General features: G+C 42.9%; 1 protein-coding gene across 1 annotated transcript in view; it reads left to right on the top strand.

Moving 5' to 3' along the window:
* Positions 1–17,887, top strand: part of STAB1 (stabilin 1) — a 769,578-nt gene that overhangs the window by 101,461 nt on the left and 650,230 nt on the right. The window contains exon 3 of the mRNA XM_078661896.1: positions 16,479–16,600. Within this exon, the coding sequence (XP_078518022.1) occupies positions 16,479–16,600 (122 nt within the window). The remainder of the gene's footprint in view (positions 1–16,478; positions 16,601–17,887) is intronic.

Raw genomic sequence — 17,887 nt, forward strand, 5'->3', positions numbered from 1 at the left:
GAGATTTATCACTACTTTTTCAGGTCAAGCACGTGAGGTGCGCAAAATATTCGAAAAACATTGGCATGTATTGCATACTGACATACATCTTAAAAAGTATTTGAGTGACAACCCACAAATAACTTTCCGGAAAGGGAGATCATTAAGAGATGAACTAAGTAGAAATTATGTCACATCTGCAAATACAACAAATCAGGATGTTGGCTTTAAATGTTGCAGGCGTTGTAAAGCGTGTAAATCTAGTCATGATTGCCAGACTCTTCTTGTACCCACTACAAATAGGACTTTCACAATACGTAAACATCTAACATGCAATACACCATATAGTGTATATGTGCTCATCTGTCCATGTAATAAATGGTATGTGGGAAGTACCAAACATGAGGCCAAGAAGAGAGTACTGGAGCACCTTCGCGCAATACATAACAACAATAGACAATATCCTATAGCGCGACATTTCTTCTCAGCACACATGCAAGATGAGAAATTGGTGCAGTTAGTGGTTATTGACAGTGTTGATTTGGGGATCCGAGGAGGCAATCGTGAATTGTCACTTAGGAAACTCGAATCGAAATATATTGTGGATTTCGAGTGTCTGACTCCGAAAGGATTTAATATGAGTGAAGAACTTGCTGTACATCTATATGAATGAAAATGTGTTCACATATAGACTGTAGCTAATTGAATGTAATATTGTATCCGTAGTCTTCTTGATTTTAACACAATCTTTGTATTGTTTTTAGATTTCACACAACTTGGGGTAGCAGAAGCTATTGGACTATATTGGAAGAATCTATCAATGCAGTATTATTGTTTGAACTGAATCACCCACTGGGGTTTATATCATTTCACGTGACTTTGACAATTGGGAGGTTTTCAGCCCACTGGGGCAGATTTGCATGTTTTATTTTGTCGAATAACCCGACTGTTGACAGCACGCAGCCATAACAACGTGCAACCAATGGCGCGTAAGATAAGTCAGGAGCGAATGAGATTTTATCATTCACGCTGTTTCTCCCGAGAAAGATATCAAGGATTACATATGTAAATGATGATAGAATTATGCATTTACGAGATTCTGACATGTTAATAACAATTTGGAGGTTCGAAAGACTTAATGTGATCAAAAATAATATTTTTTTTTTACCGCAACTAATATCTTTGGTTTAAATATATACATAATTCATGCTATACGTTTTTGAACTATATGAATGTCAGGAACAATGACCCGGATGGGTTATCAAATATTTACTATTAACATTTTACCTTTCCAAGATGGCTGCTTATTTTCCAAGTTTGTAACTATGCACTAGGGTGTTGTATGTATAAAAAAATGGCTGTGTTTACAGGCAGACGAGCGTGATCAAGCCGTATTGGCGAAACGCGTCGTAACTTTTCATCTGCTGAATAAATCTGATACTACTGAACTACGAGTGTCCTGCATCTTTCCAGAATTGGTGGAGTTTTGTTGAAGAAATATATATATATATATATATATTGTTAGACAAAACGATCCTTTCAGGCATGAGCGCGCTCAGCAGTGTGTGCTCGACCCGAGGGCTGGATCAGAGCCCCAAAATTAATTTTACAATACAAGAAGGGCGGCACAACCGGATACTTTTCAAAGGGTATTTATTTCACCAACACTCCACCGACGCGTTTCAGCCTCACGGCTTTTCTCACGGTCAGCAAGTCCCTTTTTGCTTTCTCTTTTTATACTGGCCCACATGAGCCTCAAAGTGGCATTGTGGGATATGTAGTTTTAAGGCAAACATAATTAAAAACAAAGTAATAGTTGAAAAAGGACTAGTGCGTTCTGTTTACAAAAGTATAGTACTTAACGTCCACAGTGCAATTCCACTTGGGGGTAACTTGAGATCCATTATTATCATATAAGTATGACTTATGTTTTTCAAAAGTTCACAGTCTTGTTTGAGGTGTCGGGTATAGTACCCTGGCGCACATTTAAGTTACACTGCAGTTCATTTTTACTCCAGATGTATGTGGAGATCTTCCCCAAAGTTCATTCCTCGCGGCTGTTTCGTGCGAAATCGAATGATCAAACGAGATTCCATTTGTCGAAGGAGGCGCACTGTATCTCCCCCTCTTTCAGATTTGTTCAACATTTTCAGTCCGTAGAAAGACATGGCTCGCCAATCCCCATTTTGGCATGTACTCAAATGTTTAGCAGTAGCATACAGCATGTTTGAGTTTTTTACTGCTCGGATGTGCTCCAACATTCTCTTTTTTAGCATGCATGTGGTAGATCCAATATATTTCATGCCACATTTACATTCGACCACATACACCACGTTTTTCGATGTGCAAGTAATGTATTGATTTATCGACATATATTTGCCGTCAGGTTCCATCACCCTCTTCATTTTTTTGCCTATTTTGCATGCTTTGCATGTTGCACAGGGTTTGAAGCCTATGTTCTGATCAGTCCACCATTTGGGTTGTTCTTTGCTCTGGAAGTGACTTTTGACCAATAGGTTTTGAAGGGATGTATTCTTCTTGTACGTGATAGATGGAAACTTGCCCGCTAGTGGCCCAACATCTGGATCGCTGTTAATCAAATGCCAATATTTTTTCATTTTCTTGGCAATTAGCTCGCTTTCTTTACTATATGTAGTAATGAATCTTGGTGGATCCTTTTCTTGTTGTGGTTTTGGTTTTTCCACTAGCGTTTCTACTCTGCTGATTTTATCCACTTTATTTTTGCAGTCTTTCAGAACATAGTCCTTATATCCTCTCGACTGGAATCTCATTTTGCTTTCAAGAATGTTCTTTTCGGCATCTTCTGGTTTGGAACAGTTTCTTTTGAGTCGTACAAACTCCCCATATGGAATACTTCTCAGCAGTGGCTTGGGATGGAAGCTGCTGCCATGGAGAATGCTGTTTGTTGCTGTTTTCTTCCTAAACAGTGTGGTTTCCAATTTGCCATTTGAGATATAGACTTTGGTGTCCAAAAAGTCTATCTCCTTTTTGTTGGTTGAACATGTGAATTGAAGACCTATTTCGTTCTGGTTCAGTTTGGTAAAGAAATTTCTGAATTGTTCATCAGTTCCATTCCAGATCAGAAACAGGTCATCGATGTATCTGACCCATAATACTATACGATCTGTTTCTTCTGGGTCAGTGTTGGTCCATGCTATCATTTTCTCCCAGTATCCCATAGTGATGTTTGCATAATTCGGAGAAAATGAAATGCCCATGGCTGTGCCACACTCTTGCTTGTACAGATTGTTATTAAAAAGAAACACGTTGTTAGTGAGGCATAATTGTATCATTTGTAGTAGCATCGCCGTATGTTCCAGTTCTTTTATACTTCGCTGTTGCAAAAAATATTTGCACGCTTTTAAACCTACATCATGCCGTATAGATGTGTACAGCGACACAACATCAATAGTCACTAGAAGATACCCTGGGTTCCATGAGGTGTCCATTATAATTCTCAAAAAGTCTCCAGTGTCTTTTAAGTATGATGGCATACTCTGTGCAATAGGAGCGAGGAAAGTGTCAACGTACCTAGAGACCTTCTCATACAATGAGTCACAAGAAGAGACAATCGGTCTCCCTGGCGGATTGATGAGTGCTCATTTATCAATCCCTTGTCTTTACTTTAATCGACAAATTGATTAAAGTAAAGGATAACAAACGACAAAATATGTCACTTAAAGAAAGAAAAGCCATACAAAATCTGATGAGTAATGCCACCATAACAATAAAACCCGCCGATAAGGGGGGGAATATTGTGATCCAAGATACGAGTGATTATATTCTGGAGGCGGAACGACAGTTGAATGTATCTCAACACTACAGCAAATTGAAAAATAATCCAATATTGAAAATGACGTCTGACTTACACGCACAACTGAAAACTTGGCGCATCAAGGGATTGATAAATGAGGAGGAGTTGAAATATATGACCACGGAATTTCCCATCACTCCGTGTGTCTATTTCTTACCTAAAATTCACAAAACACTCATCAATCCGCCAGGGAGACCGATTGTCTCTTCTTGTGACTCATTGTATGAGAAGGTCTCTAGGTACGTTGACACTTTCCTCGCTCCTATTGCACAGAGTATGCCATCATACTTAAAAGACACTGGAGACTTTTTGAGAATTATAATGGACACCTCATGGAACCCAGGGTATCTTCTAGTGACTATTGATGTTGTGTCGCTGTACACATCTATACGGCATGATGTAGGTTTAAAAGCGTGCAAATATTTTTTGCAACAGCGAAGTATAAAAGAACTGGAACATACGGCGATGCTACTACAAATGATACAATTATGCCTCACTAACAACGTGTTTCTTTTTAATAACAATCTGTACAAGCAAGAGTGTGGCACAGCCATGGGCATTTCATTTTCTCCGAATTATGCAAACATCACTATGGGATACTGGGAGAAAATGATAGCATGGACCAACACTGACCCAGAAGAAACAGATCGTATAGTATTATGGGTCAGATACATCGATGACCTGTTTCTGATCTGGAATGGAACTGATGAACAATTCAGAAATTTCTTTACCAAACTGAACCAGAACGAAATAGGTCTTCAATTCACATGTTCAACCAACAAAAAGGAGATAGACTTTTTGGACACCAAAGTCTATATCTCAAATGGCAAATTGGAAACCACACTGTTTAGGAAGAAAACAGCAACAAACAGCATTCTCCATGGCAGCAGCTTCCATCCCAAGCCACTGCTGAGAAGTATTCCATATGGGGAGTTTGTACGACTCAAAAGAAACTGTTCCAAACCAGAAGATGCCGAAAAGAACATTCTTGAAAGCAAAATGAGATTCCAGTCGAGAGGATATAAGGACTATGTTCTGAAAGACTGCAAAAATAAAGTGGATAAAATCAGCAGAGTAGAAACGCTAGTGGAAAAACCAAAACCACAACAAGAAAAGGATCCACCAAGATTCATTACTACATATAGTAAAGAAAGCGAGCTAATTGCCAAGAAAATGAAAAAATATTGGCATTTGATTAACAGCGATCCAGATGTTGGGCCACTAGCGGGCAAGTTTCCATCTATCACGTACAAGAAGAATACATCCCTTCAAAACCTATTGGTCAAAAGTCACTTCCAGAGCAAAGAACAACCCAAATGGTGGACTGATCAGAACATAGGCTTCAAACCCTGTGCAACATGCAAAGCATGCAAAATAGGCAAAAAAATGAAGAGGGTGATGGAACCTGACGGCAAATATATGTCGATAAATCAATACATTACTTGCACATCGAAAAACGTGGTGTATGTGGTCGAATGTAAATGTGGCATGAAATATATTGGATCTACCACATGCATGCTAAAAAAGAGAATGTTGGAGCACATCCGAGCAGTAAAAAACTCAAACATGCTGTATGCTACTGCTAAACATTTGAGTACATGCCAAAATGGGGATTGGCGAGCCATGTCTTTCTACGGACTGAAAATGTTGAACAAATCTGAAAGAGGGGGAGATACAGTGCGCCTCCTTCGACAAATGGAATCTCGTTTGATCATTCGATTTCGCACGAAACAGCCGCGAGGAATGAACTTTGGGGAAGATCTCCACATACATCTGGAGTAAAAATGAACTGCAGTGTAACTTAAATGTGCGCCAGGGTACTATACCCGACACCTCAAACAAGACTGTGAACTTTTGAAAAACATAAGTCATACTTATATGATAATAATGGATCTCAAGTTACCCCCAAGTGGAATTGCACTGTGGACGTTAAGTACTATACTTTTGTAAACAGAACGCACTAGTCCTTTTTCAACTATTACTTTGTTTTTAATTATGTTTGCCTTAAAACTACATATCCCACAATGCCACTTTGAGGCTCATGTGGGCCAGTATAAAAAGAGAAAGCAAAAAGGGACTTGCTGACCGTGAGAAAAGCCGTGAGGCTGAAACGCGTCGGTGGAGTGTTGGTGAAATAAATACCCTTTGAAAAGTATCCGGTTGTGCCGCCCTTCTTGTATTGTAAAAATATATATATATATATATATATATATATATATATATATATATATATATATATATATATATATATATTCACTGAAAAAACCATAGGTTATAGACCATATATAGTTAGGAATTAGCATTTACAAAACCTTGAAAATTCACTGAAAAAACCATAGGTTATAGACCATATATAGTTAGGAATTAGCATTTAAAAAACCTTATTTTACTCACACAAAACCATTGAAATTCCATATATAGTTAGTTGCACTAACTATATATCGCGCACCCGCAATCCACTGCTGATGATGTCACATATTACATCATTCATGACATGGTCAGTGACATCACTGATGACATCACTGATGACATCTCAAATGACATCACTGATGACATCACTGATGACATCATCCAGTGACTGTGTGTTTCTGTAAAGTTTAAATATGTTTTACATATTGAAGAATGAGTAGATGTATAAGTGTCTGGACGAAGGATTTAGTAGGTGCATGACTGAATGTATGAGTGAGTGATTAAATGTGTCTCACTGAGTGCATGGGTTAGTGACTAAACTGTCTTAATTTGTGCATCATTATGTCTGTTGTTCTGTAAACTGCTGCATGTGTTGATCAGTAGCTATATGATTAACTATATGGGTTATTGATTGATTGTCCAAGTATTTGTATGGGAGACTGAGTGTGTGTGTGGCTGGCTGGGAGGTGTGTGACTCTGTGCAGATCAATGTGTACTTGTATCAATGATTGTATAAGAAAGTAAGTATGTGTTAGTATATGTTTGAAAATGTAAGGTGCTCTATGTTTAACTGTATAGACAAGAAAATGGAAGTGTGATTGATTCTTTACAGGACTGACTAGGTGTGTGAGTAACTCCATGGATGAGTGGCAGAGTGTGAGTGTCTGTATAGGTGTATGAGTGCATATGATAGTGTTGTAAAGATGAGTGATTGTATGTATGAATGATTGTATGGGTGAATGAGTGAATGTGTGTGTAGACGTAGGAATCAGTGAGTACGTATGTAGTAACTAGTATTGGTGTGTCAATGGTTTCAAAAATTATACTCTGTATTTAACACTGGGTGAAACAGAGGTTATATTAAAATGTGAGGAGATGCATTGTATTGTCACATGAATGATATCATCAGTGATGTGGTCATTGATGTCAAATGAGATGTCATCAGTGATGTCATTTGAGATGTCATCAGTGATGTCATCAGTGATGTCACTGACCATGTCATGAATGATGTAATATGTGACATCATCAGCAGTGGATTGCGGGTGCGCGATATATAGTTAGTGCAACTAACTATATATGGAATTTCAATGGTTTTGTGTGAGTAAAATAAGGTTTTTTAAATGCTAATTCCTAACTATATATGGTCTATAACCTATGGTTTTTTCAGTGAATTTTCAAGGTTTTGTAAATGCTAATTCCTAACTATATATGGTCTATAACCTATGGTTTTTTCAGTGAATTTCAATGGTTTTTTAATAGCAAACATCATAAGCTGTCGAATGTCAAGTACGTGCTAAGTGAAAACATTTTCGTGTTTATGCACACTGATCTGCTTTGAATGGTGCCCCCCCCCTCATTTCTATTAGGAGTACTCTCTCTTTGCACATAGTGAAGGGTAGTTAACGCAGGCCTTTGCCCCCGTTGTAATACGTCGTGCCTGCTTCTCTCTCCATTTGATTGATTGTTATCCAAGTATTTACTGTTTTAGAATTGGTTCTCTTTGGTTCATTCTCTATTTACAAACAAACACAGAGTCGCAATACTCTGTTTAGTCTTTGCAGATAACGAAAAATCGTGTAAAAAAAAAAGAAAAGGAATCGAGCAAAATCAGTAGGCCACTAATGGGATCTCTTTTTGACCTCGCTAAAATAGAAACATTAGGAACAACCCCTCATGACAAATACAAAACTAGTGAGATGAACTGAACTCCACACAATGATGGCTGCCAAACAGCTCGGCTCCGCCACCCACCCCGCCCAAAATAACGATAAAGAGCGGCTGCCATGATTGGTTGCGGAATGGCCACGACGGAGCTACGAAATGGTGCTGCTCTCATGCTAACCCCAGCTTCAGTCTGAAACATCCAGAAACACTGTAGACTACCAATTCGATCAGTTCCGGTAGCGCCCCAATGTAACCCGGTAGAGAAGAACTAGCCCTCCCCTCTTTGACTGATGGTTCTTGTTGCCTGTCCCTTCTGTTGTCATTTAACAGAACTATTTAGCCTGCTGAAAGGGGTTGTGTTCCGACCGCTGGTTGGTGGAGACATTTTGACTATATTCTGGACCTGCGTTGTCGCGTAATGCGTCATATGACGCGCCGCGTTAGCGCATCCGGAAGTCATCCGGGGCGCGCAGCGCGTAACGTAAGCATAACAAGTCATGTGACTTGTTAATAAAACTTTTCATTGGTTCATTTTACTTTTCTTATTCTAATGATGAAAGGCTTGGTCATATGACCTAAAAATTACGCTTTTTATTACTTCCGAACATTATTTTTTCTTAAATATATGTTATAATGTTCCAGGCTAATGTACTTTCCCGGAAAATTTACAACTGTCCTGCAAGTAAAATATATTCTTTTTTTGAGAAAAAGAGCGTTTCTTCGTCCCATGATGGAGCCGTTGAGCAAAAGAGGGTCGACCTGCTGTCTTAGTCGCCGATACGCCTGAATATGAGATTCTTATCGATCACTTTATGTTGCAGGAGTAGAAAACACAACAGCCCTTGACCATTTATCTTTACTGCGTTCCTTCGTATTATACCTTTTACCCTTCATGTAATTGGTCTGCTTTATTTCACTTGCCTTTTAATGATTCTAAAACAGTGACTATTATTAAAAACTTTACCAATGTATATACTACTACCATGTTTTCTTTTAAAAACCTTTATTGTGAAAATTTCATTATACAAATACGAGCCTATAACCACGTGGGCCGGCCACGGAGCAAACTGTAATCGTATATGATGAGTAGACATTTACACTGTAGAGGAACGTAACGGGCGGGCCATTAGGTTGCAAGAACTAAGGTGTCTAACAGTTACGGAATCGGTGGACGTACATTTTATAATTAAAATACAACAGGGCCAGTTACAATAAAATTATCTAGATATACATTTGCGGGCAAGTACCATGGGTGACGTTAATTCGAACTTTCAATAGTACAGTAATCAATAACACATCAGAACTTAATATCAATAGGGATGTCGAAATATTCAATCAATTCTCGTCCCCGCCCGCCATGTGCTTCAAAACTGCATACGTATCTCGTGATTTCAAGGTTCTGCAACCAGTACACAACAAGGAGTTACGAGTCCCATTTATTCCGGCGCCATTTTGGGCGAGGACGGGCAGGTCCAGGATATAGTCAAAATGTCTCTACCAACCATCGACTATGATGATGTTCATATGCTGTATTTATTAGAGTAACACTCATCTGTCCACATGAAATTAATTTGCCACAATCTAAACATGTCATTTTAATCTTTCCAAAGTTCTTCTAAATATGTGGGACCGTTTCCCTTGCCTCTGATGCTGTCAGTGCCACTTCTTTGATGAATGTACTACCAGGTCAGGGGTTCTCCTCCAAATCTCTCTTTTATGCAGCACTATAATTAATTGGTGCCACCTCTCCATATGACGATGCATGGTATAGTTACCATAACTATATTTTTTTTCGGTTCCTCTGGAGAGTTCATCGTGGCAGATGAAGCGTGTAACGTACCGGGCATCACCTTTTTTTGCATGTACAGGAAAGGGAAAAAAAATCGAGCGTCCGAGTTCTAAGGTGTCCCAGGGCCATTTTAGTGGACCAGGCCCAAATCCAAAGAACAGGCCGCCATTTTGAGAGTCCTGTTGCAGCCGCCTGTCGCTGTAGCATCAAGAGCAGCCGAAACTCAGCTGAATGGCAACTGAAACGGTAAAGGGGCGCCCCACTACAGCAGACGAGCCTCCACCTAGGAAGGCCCGTACACGCCGCCTCCCCCCCCCCTTTCGGGCACCCCACGCCGTTATTCGGAGCAGTATTGTAGGATGGCCACACCAGTGCAGCAACTTGCTAGACACCACCTCGGTGGTAACCGAATCTCAGCGCCTTGTGGTGTCTTCTATTCAGAAAACATTGTTGTGCTGCCTTCGACCTATTCGCCGCAAGTGCGCACGCAACTCAGCTGCATAGCTTGCTAGACACCACCTCTGTGCTAACCGAATCTCAGCGCCTTGTGGTGTCTTCTATTCCAAAAATATTCTTGCGCTACCTTTGCCCCATTCACACATCGGTCCGCTACTGACGCCATCTCACAGGCTAATGGGGCGCCCCACGCCGAGTTTCAGCATTGTAGGATGACCACACCAGTACAGCAACTTGCTAGACATCACCTCGGTGCCATCCGGATCTCGGCGCCCCACTGCAGATGAAGTGCCTCTCAACTATGAAACCACCACGGTGACATCCGGATCTTGGCGCCTTGTGCTGGTTCCGGCCTATTCACACATTGGTCCGCTACTGACGCCATCTCACAGGCTAATGGGGCGCCCCACGCCGAGTTTCAGCATTGTAGGATGACCACACCAGTACAGCAACTTGCTAGACATCACCTCGGTGCCATCCGGATCTTGGCATCTCAACGCCTAGTGGTATCTTCCATACAGAAAATATTGTTGCGCTGCCTTTGGCCCCATTCGCACATCGGTCCGCAACTGACACCATCTCACAGGCCAACAGGGCGCCCCACGCCGACTTTTACCATTGTAGGATGGCCACACCAGTACCACAACTTGCTAGACACCACCTCGGTGCCATCCGAATCTTGGCATCTCAGCGCCTTGTGGTGTCTTCTAGTCAGAAAATATTGTTGCGCTGCCTTTGGCCCCATTCGCACATCGGTCCGCTACTGACGCCATCTCACAGGCCAACGGGGCGCCCCACGCCGACTTTCAACATTGTAGGATGGCCACACCAGTGCGGCAACTTACAAGACACCACCTCGGTGCCATCCGGATCTTGGCGCGTTGTGCTGCCTTCGGCCTATTCGCACATCGGTCCGCTACTGACGCAAACTCACAGGCCAACGGGGCGCCCCACGCCGACTTTCAGCATTGTAGGATGGCCACACCAGTGCTGCAACTTGCTAGACACCACCTCGGTGCCATCCGGATCTTGGCATCTCAGCGCCTTGTGGTGTCTTCTATTCAGAAAACATTGTTGCGCTGCCTTTGGCCCCATTCGCACATCGGTCCGCTACTGACGCCATCTCACAGGCCAACGGGGCGCCCCACGCCGACTTTCAACATTGTAGGATGGCCACACCAGTGCACCTTACTAGACACCACCTAGGTGCCATCCGGATCTTGGCGCGTTGTGCTGCCTTCGGCCTATTCGCACATCGGTCCGCTACTGACGCGAACTCACAGGCCAACAGGGCGCCCCACGCCGACTTTCAGCATTGTAGGATGGCCACACCAGTGCTGCACCTTGCTGGACACCACCTCGGTGCCATCCGGATCTTGGCGCGTTGTGTTGCCTTCGGCCTATTCGCACATCGGTCCGCTACTGACGCCGCCTCACGTGCCAACGTATTTTCTCCGCATTTTATACCCTATGCCGCATAACAGGTCATGTGACTTGTTTATAAAACTTTTCATTGGTTCATTTTACTTTTGGTTTCCTAATGATGGAAGGCTTGATCATATGACCTAAAAACAACACTTTTCATTGGATGAAAACTTTTTTTTTTCCCCAAACGATGAAAGCCCCACCTTGTTTCTGGATGTTTCAGACTGAAGCTGGCGTCACCATGAAAGCACCACCATCTCGTGGCTCCGTCGTAGTCATTCCGCGAGCAATCATGGCAGCCGCTCCCCACCAGAAGCCTACAGGAGTCGGGGGCCCCCAAAACTTTTGATGAATCCTCAAGGCGGAGGGGACGCTTTCGAGAATGGGGTCCAAGACCTAGCAGACAAGCGTCCGATTTCCAAGGTGTCCCAGGGCCATTTCAGTGGACCAGGCCCAAAAAGGAAACAGCCTGCCGCCATTTTGAGAGTCCTGTGACAGCCGCCTATCGCTGCACCGCAAGAGTGGGCGCAACTCAGCTGAATTGCGGCTTTTGACACAGTGGACCAAAAGCGGACGGAATGGCAACTGAAACGGTAAAGGGGCGCCCCACTACAACAGACGAGACTCCACCTGGAGAGGCCCGTTCACGCCGCCTCCCCCGGGGCGCCCCACGCCGTTATTCGGAGCAGCATTGTAGGATACCAAAACCAGTGCGGCAACTTACTGGACATCACCTTGGTGCCATCGTTCTGCTGCCTTGGAACTATTCGCACAACAGTTTGCTACTGATGACCCACCCCCCGCGACGCCCCACGCCAGAAATCTGGACGTTGTGCTGCGTTGGGACTATTCGCACAGCCGACCGCTACTTCGTTGTTTTTCCCTAAAAATGTTTATATGTTATTACTGTTTTTGTTTTCTTGTATATATTTATAAGTTATTAAAGTTTTATAATCTTACTACTTTGTTGGAGTGCTATATATTTTTAATGTGACACATAATTGTAAAAACTTTGATGTACAAAGAGTCATCCCTGGAATCTTCCGCTTCAGGCTCGGTCCCCTCCCCAATCACAATACAGGATGGTTTTCAGATAATAGGAACGCGTCTGCTGTGACGGATCTCATCGAGTGTGGGCCTTGATCTACTATAACTCCTTTGAAGAGGGGTGATTCTTTACAGCTGGGGCCATAAACTACATCTGCAGGGCTAGCTGATACCCTAGGACCGGCCTGGACAATCGGACATAGAGGAAAAGGAGTGTCAGAGGGTGCGGTAGTGAATAGGGCGAAAGGGAGGTGTCGGGCGGGCACAGGGTGTGATTCTCAGGGAAGAGCAGCGCAGATGGGGGGAGGTTTATTACCCATGCATAAGACAGAGAGCGGGGGTGACCAGTGCCTGGGAGAGATGCTTGCGAGGGTGGGGAGCCATGCTAAGGATCGACAGCGTGCACAGAGTGGGTCTGGTCAAGGCATCTAAAATGGCTGCCGTGCACGACAAAAGTGTGGCATTTGAAAAAAGACAAGATGGCGCAGACAATGTTTTTCAACACTTCCTGATTTCCTTCGAATCGAACGTTAACAGACGTTGGGGCATATTACCAAAGTTAAGCGATATTTATCCCTAACGATGCTTAGCAACGATTTTTTTACCGCTAAGCATCATCAGAAATTATCGCAGATAAACCTTGCTATTATCAAGGTTTATCGCAAATACGATAAAAAACGACCGCAATGCATTAATATCGCTGAAAACTCAGCGATATTCATGCATTACCGAGCTAATGCTCTTAGCCATGTTATCCACCTCCCATTGGATAACATGGCTAAGAACTGCTCAGGGCAGGTGTTAGTTTTTGGAGATATTCGCGCTTATCGCGAATATTTCCAAAAGTTGATAATAGGAGATAGCGATGTTAGCAACTGTTTCCAGTCGCTAACATCTTGGCATGCCCACTTTGCATGTCATTAGTGATAAATATCACTCACATGCAAAGTGGAGCCCAAGATGGTCGCTATCTCCTACTAGCCGTCGCTAACTGGTGTTAGCAACAGCTAGGTAATACAGATATAATTTTATCTCCGCGAAGCGGAGCGCTGTTACAGATATATATCTTGTTTTTGAACGTTAATTTCTCAAAATCCACTGAAGCACATATATTGAGACCTAGCAAAGGCACATCGAGCTACCAGTCCCTACAATTTTGCCAAGTTTCGTGCAAATCCATTCAGCCGTTCGATTATTATTATTATTATTTTTTTGCCCCGCGGGGCCCTTTTAAAACCTCCACATCAAACCTAAGAGGTCAAGGAGGATCTACTATGCCCCCTTATGGTCATTTGCCCCTTCGCTTTGGCCTCCTCTTGTCTCTCGATCCTACCGAGAGACAAGATGGCGGCCGCTACGGACTGTTTGCAATGTTTACAGACGCCGGAGAACCAATCAGCTTCGCAAACCTCCGTTACGCGAAGCGGAGCGCTGTTACAGATATATATCTTTTTTTGAACGTTAATTTCTCAAAATCCACTGGAGCACATATATTGAGACCTAGCAAAGGCACATCGGGCTTCCAGTCCCTAATATTTTACCAAGTTTCGTGCAAATCCATTCAGCCGTTCGATTATTATTATTATTTTTTTTTTTTTGCCCCGCGGGGCCCTTTTAAAACCTCCACATCAAACCTAGGGGGTCAGGGAGGATCTACTATACCCCCTTATGGTCATTTGCCCCTTCGCTTTGGCCTCCTCTTGTCTCTCGATCCTACCGAGAGACAAGATGGCGGCCGCTACGGACTGTTTGGAATGTTTACAGACGCCGGAGAACCAATCAGCTTCGCTTCGCAAAGCTCCGTAACGCGAAAAGTACGCGAAGCGGAGCGCTGCCCGGAGCGCTGTCACAGATATATATCTTTTTTTGAACGTTAATTTCTCAAAATCCACTGGAGCACATATATTGAGACCTAGCAAAGGCACATCGGGCTACCAGTCCCTACAATTTTGCCAAGTTTCGTGCAAATCCATTCAGCCGTTCGATTATTATTATTATTATTTTTTTTTTGCCCCGCGGTGCCCTTTTAAAACCTCCACATCAAACCTAGGGGGTCAGGGAGGATCTACTATGCCCCCTTATGGTCATTTGCCCCTTCGCTTTGGCCTCCTCTTGTCTCTCGATCCTACCGAGAGACAAGATGGCGGCCGCTACGGACTGTTTGGAATGTTTACAGACGCCGGAGAACCAATCAGCTTCGCTTCGCAAAGCTCCGTAACGCGAAAAGTACGCGAAGCGGAGCGCTGCCCGGAGCGCTGTCACAGATATATATCTTTTTTTGAACGTTAATTTCTCAAAATCCACTGGAGCACATATATTGAGACCTAGCAAAGGCTCATCGGGCTACCAGTCCCTACAATTTTGCCAAGTTTCGTGCAAATCCATTCAGGCGTTCGAGCTAAAAGTGAGTCCAACCGCCCTATGGAAATTAACATGGGAAAAACGCCTTTTGGGACCCCCCTTTTTTCTCGGCCCCCCCTTGACGAACCCCCCCGAAATTTTCAGGGGCTGCTCAGAAACAAAATGTTCCATTTTCCTGAAAATTTCAGCCAATTCCGTCCACAAACGCCAAAGTTATTAGACATAGAATTTTCAAAAATCCCATAGAGAAAAAATCCTAACTATATATACCTACTGGCGACCGCCAGTAGGTAATATATATATATATATATATATATATATATATATATATATATATATATATATATATATATACAAACACAAAGTTTGCCTGCAAAGTAGAGGAGCCCACGAGCAAGGTAGGGGATTCGGCTTTTATTCATTGTAGAAAGCATCCTGCGAAATGGATGCTAATACAGCAGCAGCTTCAAAAAGTCAGCCTGACGCGTTTCGTTTTCCAACTTCTTCAGAGGCACTGACTCAAATACTCCCAGGCAAACATTTTCCAGGCAGCTACACAGTAATTTAACTCCCGCCTCAGTGGGCGTGTCCCAAACCATGGCCTCATGGTATATGTAGTGTCCTGTCTTTCTCTAGTGAGTCGCCTGCCTCGGAGTCCTGATATTGTTCAATTAAACCACAGTGGGGTGTGCTTCCTGGGGCTATGGTAACCCACCATGGAGACGCCTTACAGCGCCACCGAGAGGGAGCAAGGGGCTCTTGTTGGCAGATAAAGGATAGCTGCGTCTTGCGATGTGATGCAGCACACCCCACTGTGGTTAATTTTTAACAAAGATGTGTGCCAAGGGCAGGCTACCCACTGGGGAGGACAGGTAACTACAAATACCAGGATGCCATCTGACTGGCCACGCCCACTGAGGCGGGAGTTATAATGCTGTGTATCTGACAGAAAAATCGTTTGCCTTTGAGTACAAGCCCGAGCCTCTGATGAAGTTGAGATACGAACCGCGTCAGGCTGGACTTCTACGCTGTTGCTGAAATTTGCATCCATTTCACTGCTGCTTCCAACAAGGAAATTAAAAGGCTGAAACTTTCCTTGCTTGTGGGCTCCTCCTTTCTTGCAGGCAAACTTGCGATGGTATATATACATATATATATATATATATATAAATATATATATATATATATTAATAATAACATTTGAACAGTGAAGCTTCTTACTTTAGAAGGAATATTTAATATATGATACTAATGTCATAACAAGAGCCATTTAACCTGTAGCATTTTTTCATTATAAAGGATAACATATAATTTGTAAAAGTTTTAACATTAAGAAAACCATCTCATGAATCTAATATTTAATTCCCATAACACTTGATCGTCATTCCCTCATAGTTTTACCATGATTATTCCTACAATGATGACCTTTTTAAGGCTAATACCACAGGGTGGATTATCTATAGAATGAAACGCATATCATTAACAGGTGCCTTTCTTTCTGCTCCCACCCAGTGCACCCAGATGGACAAGGTGAACGTGAGCACGCCCTGCACGTCCTGTGCGGCTTCCAACAAAGTGCTGTGTCCTCTGGGGCGTAAGAAGATCACACAGGGGACTGGCCTCGACGGCTGCAGGTAGTGTGCTGTGTGTGGTGTGGTGGTGGTGGTGTGTGTGTGTGTTTGTGTTAGTGTGTGGGTGTGGGTGTGTACACACACTATGACTGATTCAAAGGGGGTGTCTACTTACCCCATTTTATAAATACTCTTGGAAAGCACGAAAGTATCTAGCAAAACATATATTTTGGAGAAGACACCTTTTTTTGATCGCTTATAGGGCTGAAAATTTTTAGGTCGAGCCTAGAGCAGCGCATGCGTAGCTGCTCGACTTTTAGTAAGGGGGTTTTCTAAGTGCTGCCACAGGTTTTTTGTGGCCTAGTGCTTGCGTTCACGTGAGCGTGCACGCGCGCAGACACCATGGGGGTTTCTGTACGTGAGGTGGAAAACAATGGTCTAATAATGTTTTCTTTTCTAATCCCAGAAGCTTCCTTCATTGCTGGAGGGCTGCCACTTACACTGGCTGGAATTGTTTCAGAAATTCTGACTGGTGTCCATTCAGCCAATCATAATTGGTCTCTATATGTGCACTATTCCGATTGGTCTTGGACAGTAACTGAAAATAGTTGAGGTAGTCTGCACCTTTTTAGAAACTTTGGGGTAGATTTACAAGCCCCTGGAGCCACTTTTGCGTCACTTTTCCTAAACTGAGAAAAATCCTAACTTTAAGACTTTCTTTATTCACAGAAGGCATTTAGGAATCCTAAAGTTAGGAGTCCTAACTGTACTTCGCCTAAATTGAGAAAAATCCTAACTTTAAGACTTTCGGTATTCACAGAAGGCATTTAGGACTCCTAATGTCTGTGAATACCAAAATGGTAGTAAGTTTAGGATTTTGTCTTAAGTTAGTTCTGTGAATCGGGCCCTTGTGTCTTTTCTCAGCCACGTGTATTCTGAACCTCAGTCTCTTGTGTGTTTCCGGTCATTTTAACTGCAAAGCTCAGTTTCTTGTAAGTTTGTAGTCATATCTACTCCAAACTGTTGTCTTTTATATCTCTGTAGCGTAGAATAAAATCAGTTAACACATTAATGGCCCTTTCGTATGAGTAAGGGCTAGATGAGTCAGAATTCGGCACTGTTCCCTCTCAGCTGTCCCAAAACAAGATGGGGATGAAACGGTATAGCATGTTATTACCACAGGGTAGGGTGAAGGTACTCAGAGGTCTCTGGAAGACAGAGGGCATGAGTGGGGAGAAGAGAGTCAGCAGGATTCTTATGAGAGAAGAAGGAAGAGAGAAGGTCTAGAGGGATGCAGGAGGGTCTAGAGGGGCAAGGGAGGCTCTAGAGGGGTGGAGAAGGCTTTAGAGG

Source organism: Lissotriton helveticus, chromosome 9 (assembly GCF_964261635.1).
Source record: "Lissotriton helveticus chromosome 9, aLisHel1.1, whole genome shotgun sequence".
Lineage (NCBI taxonomy): Eukaryota > Metazoa > Chordata > Amphibia > Caudata > Salamandridae > Lissotriton > Lissotriton helveticus.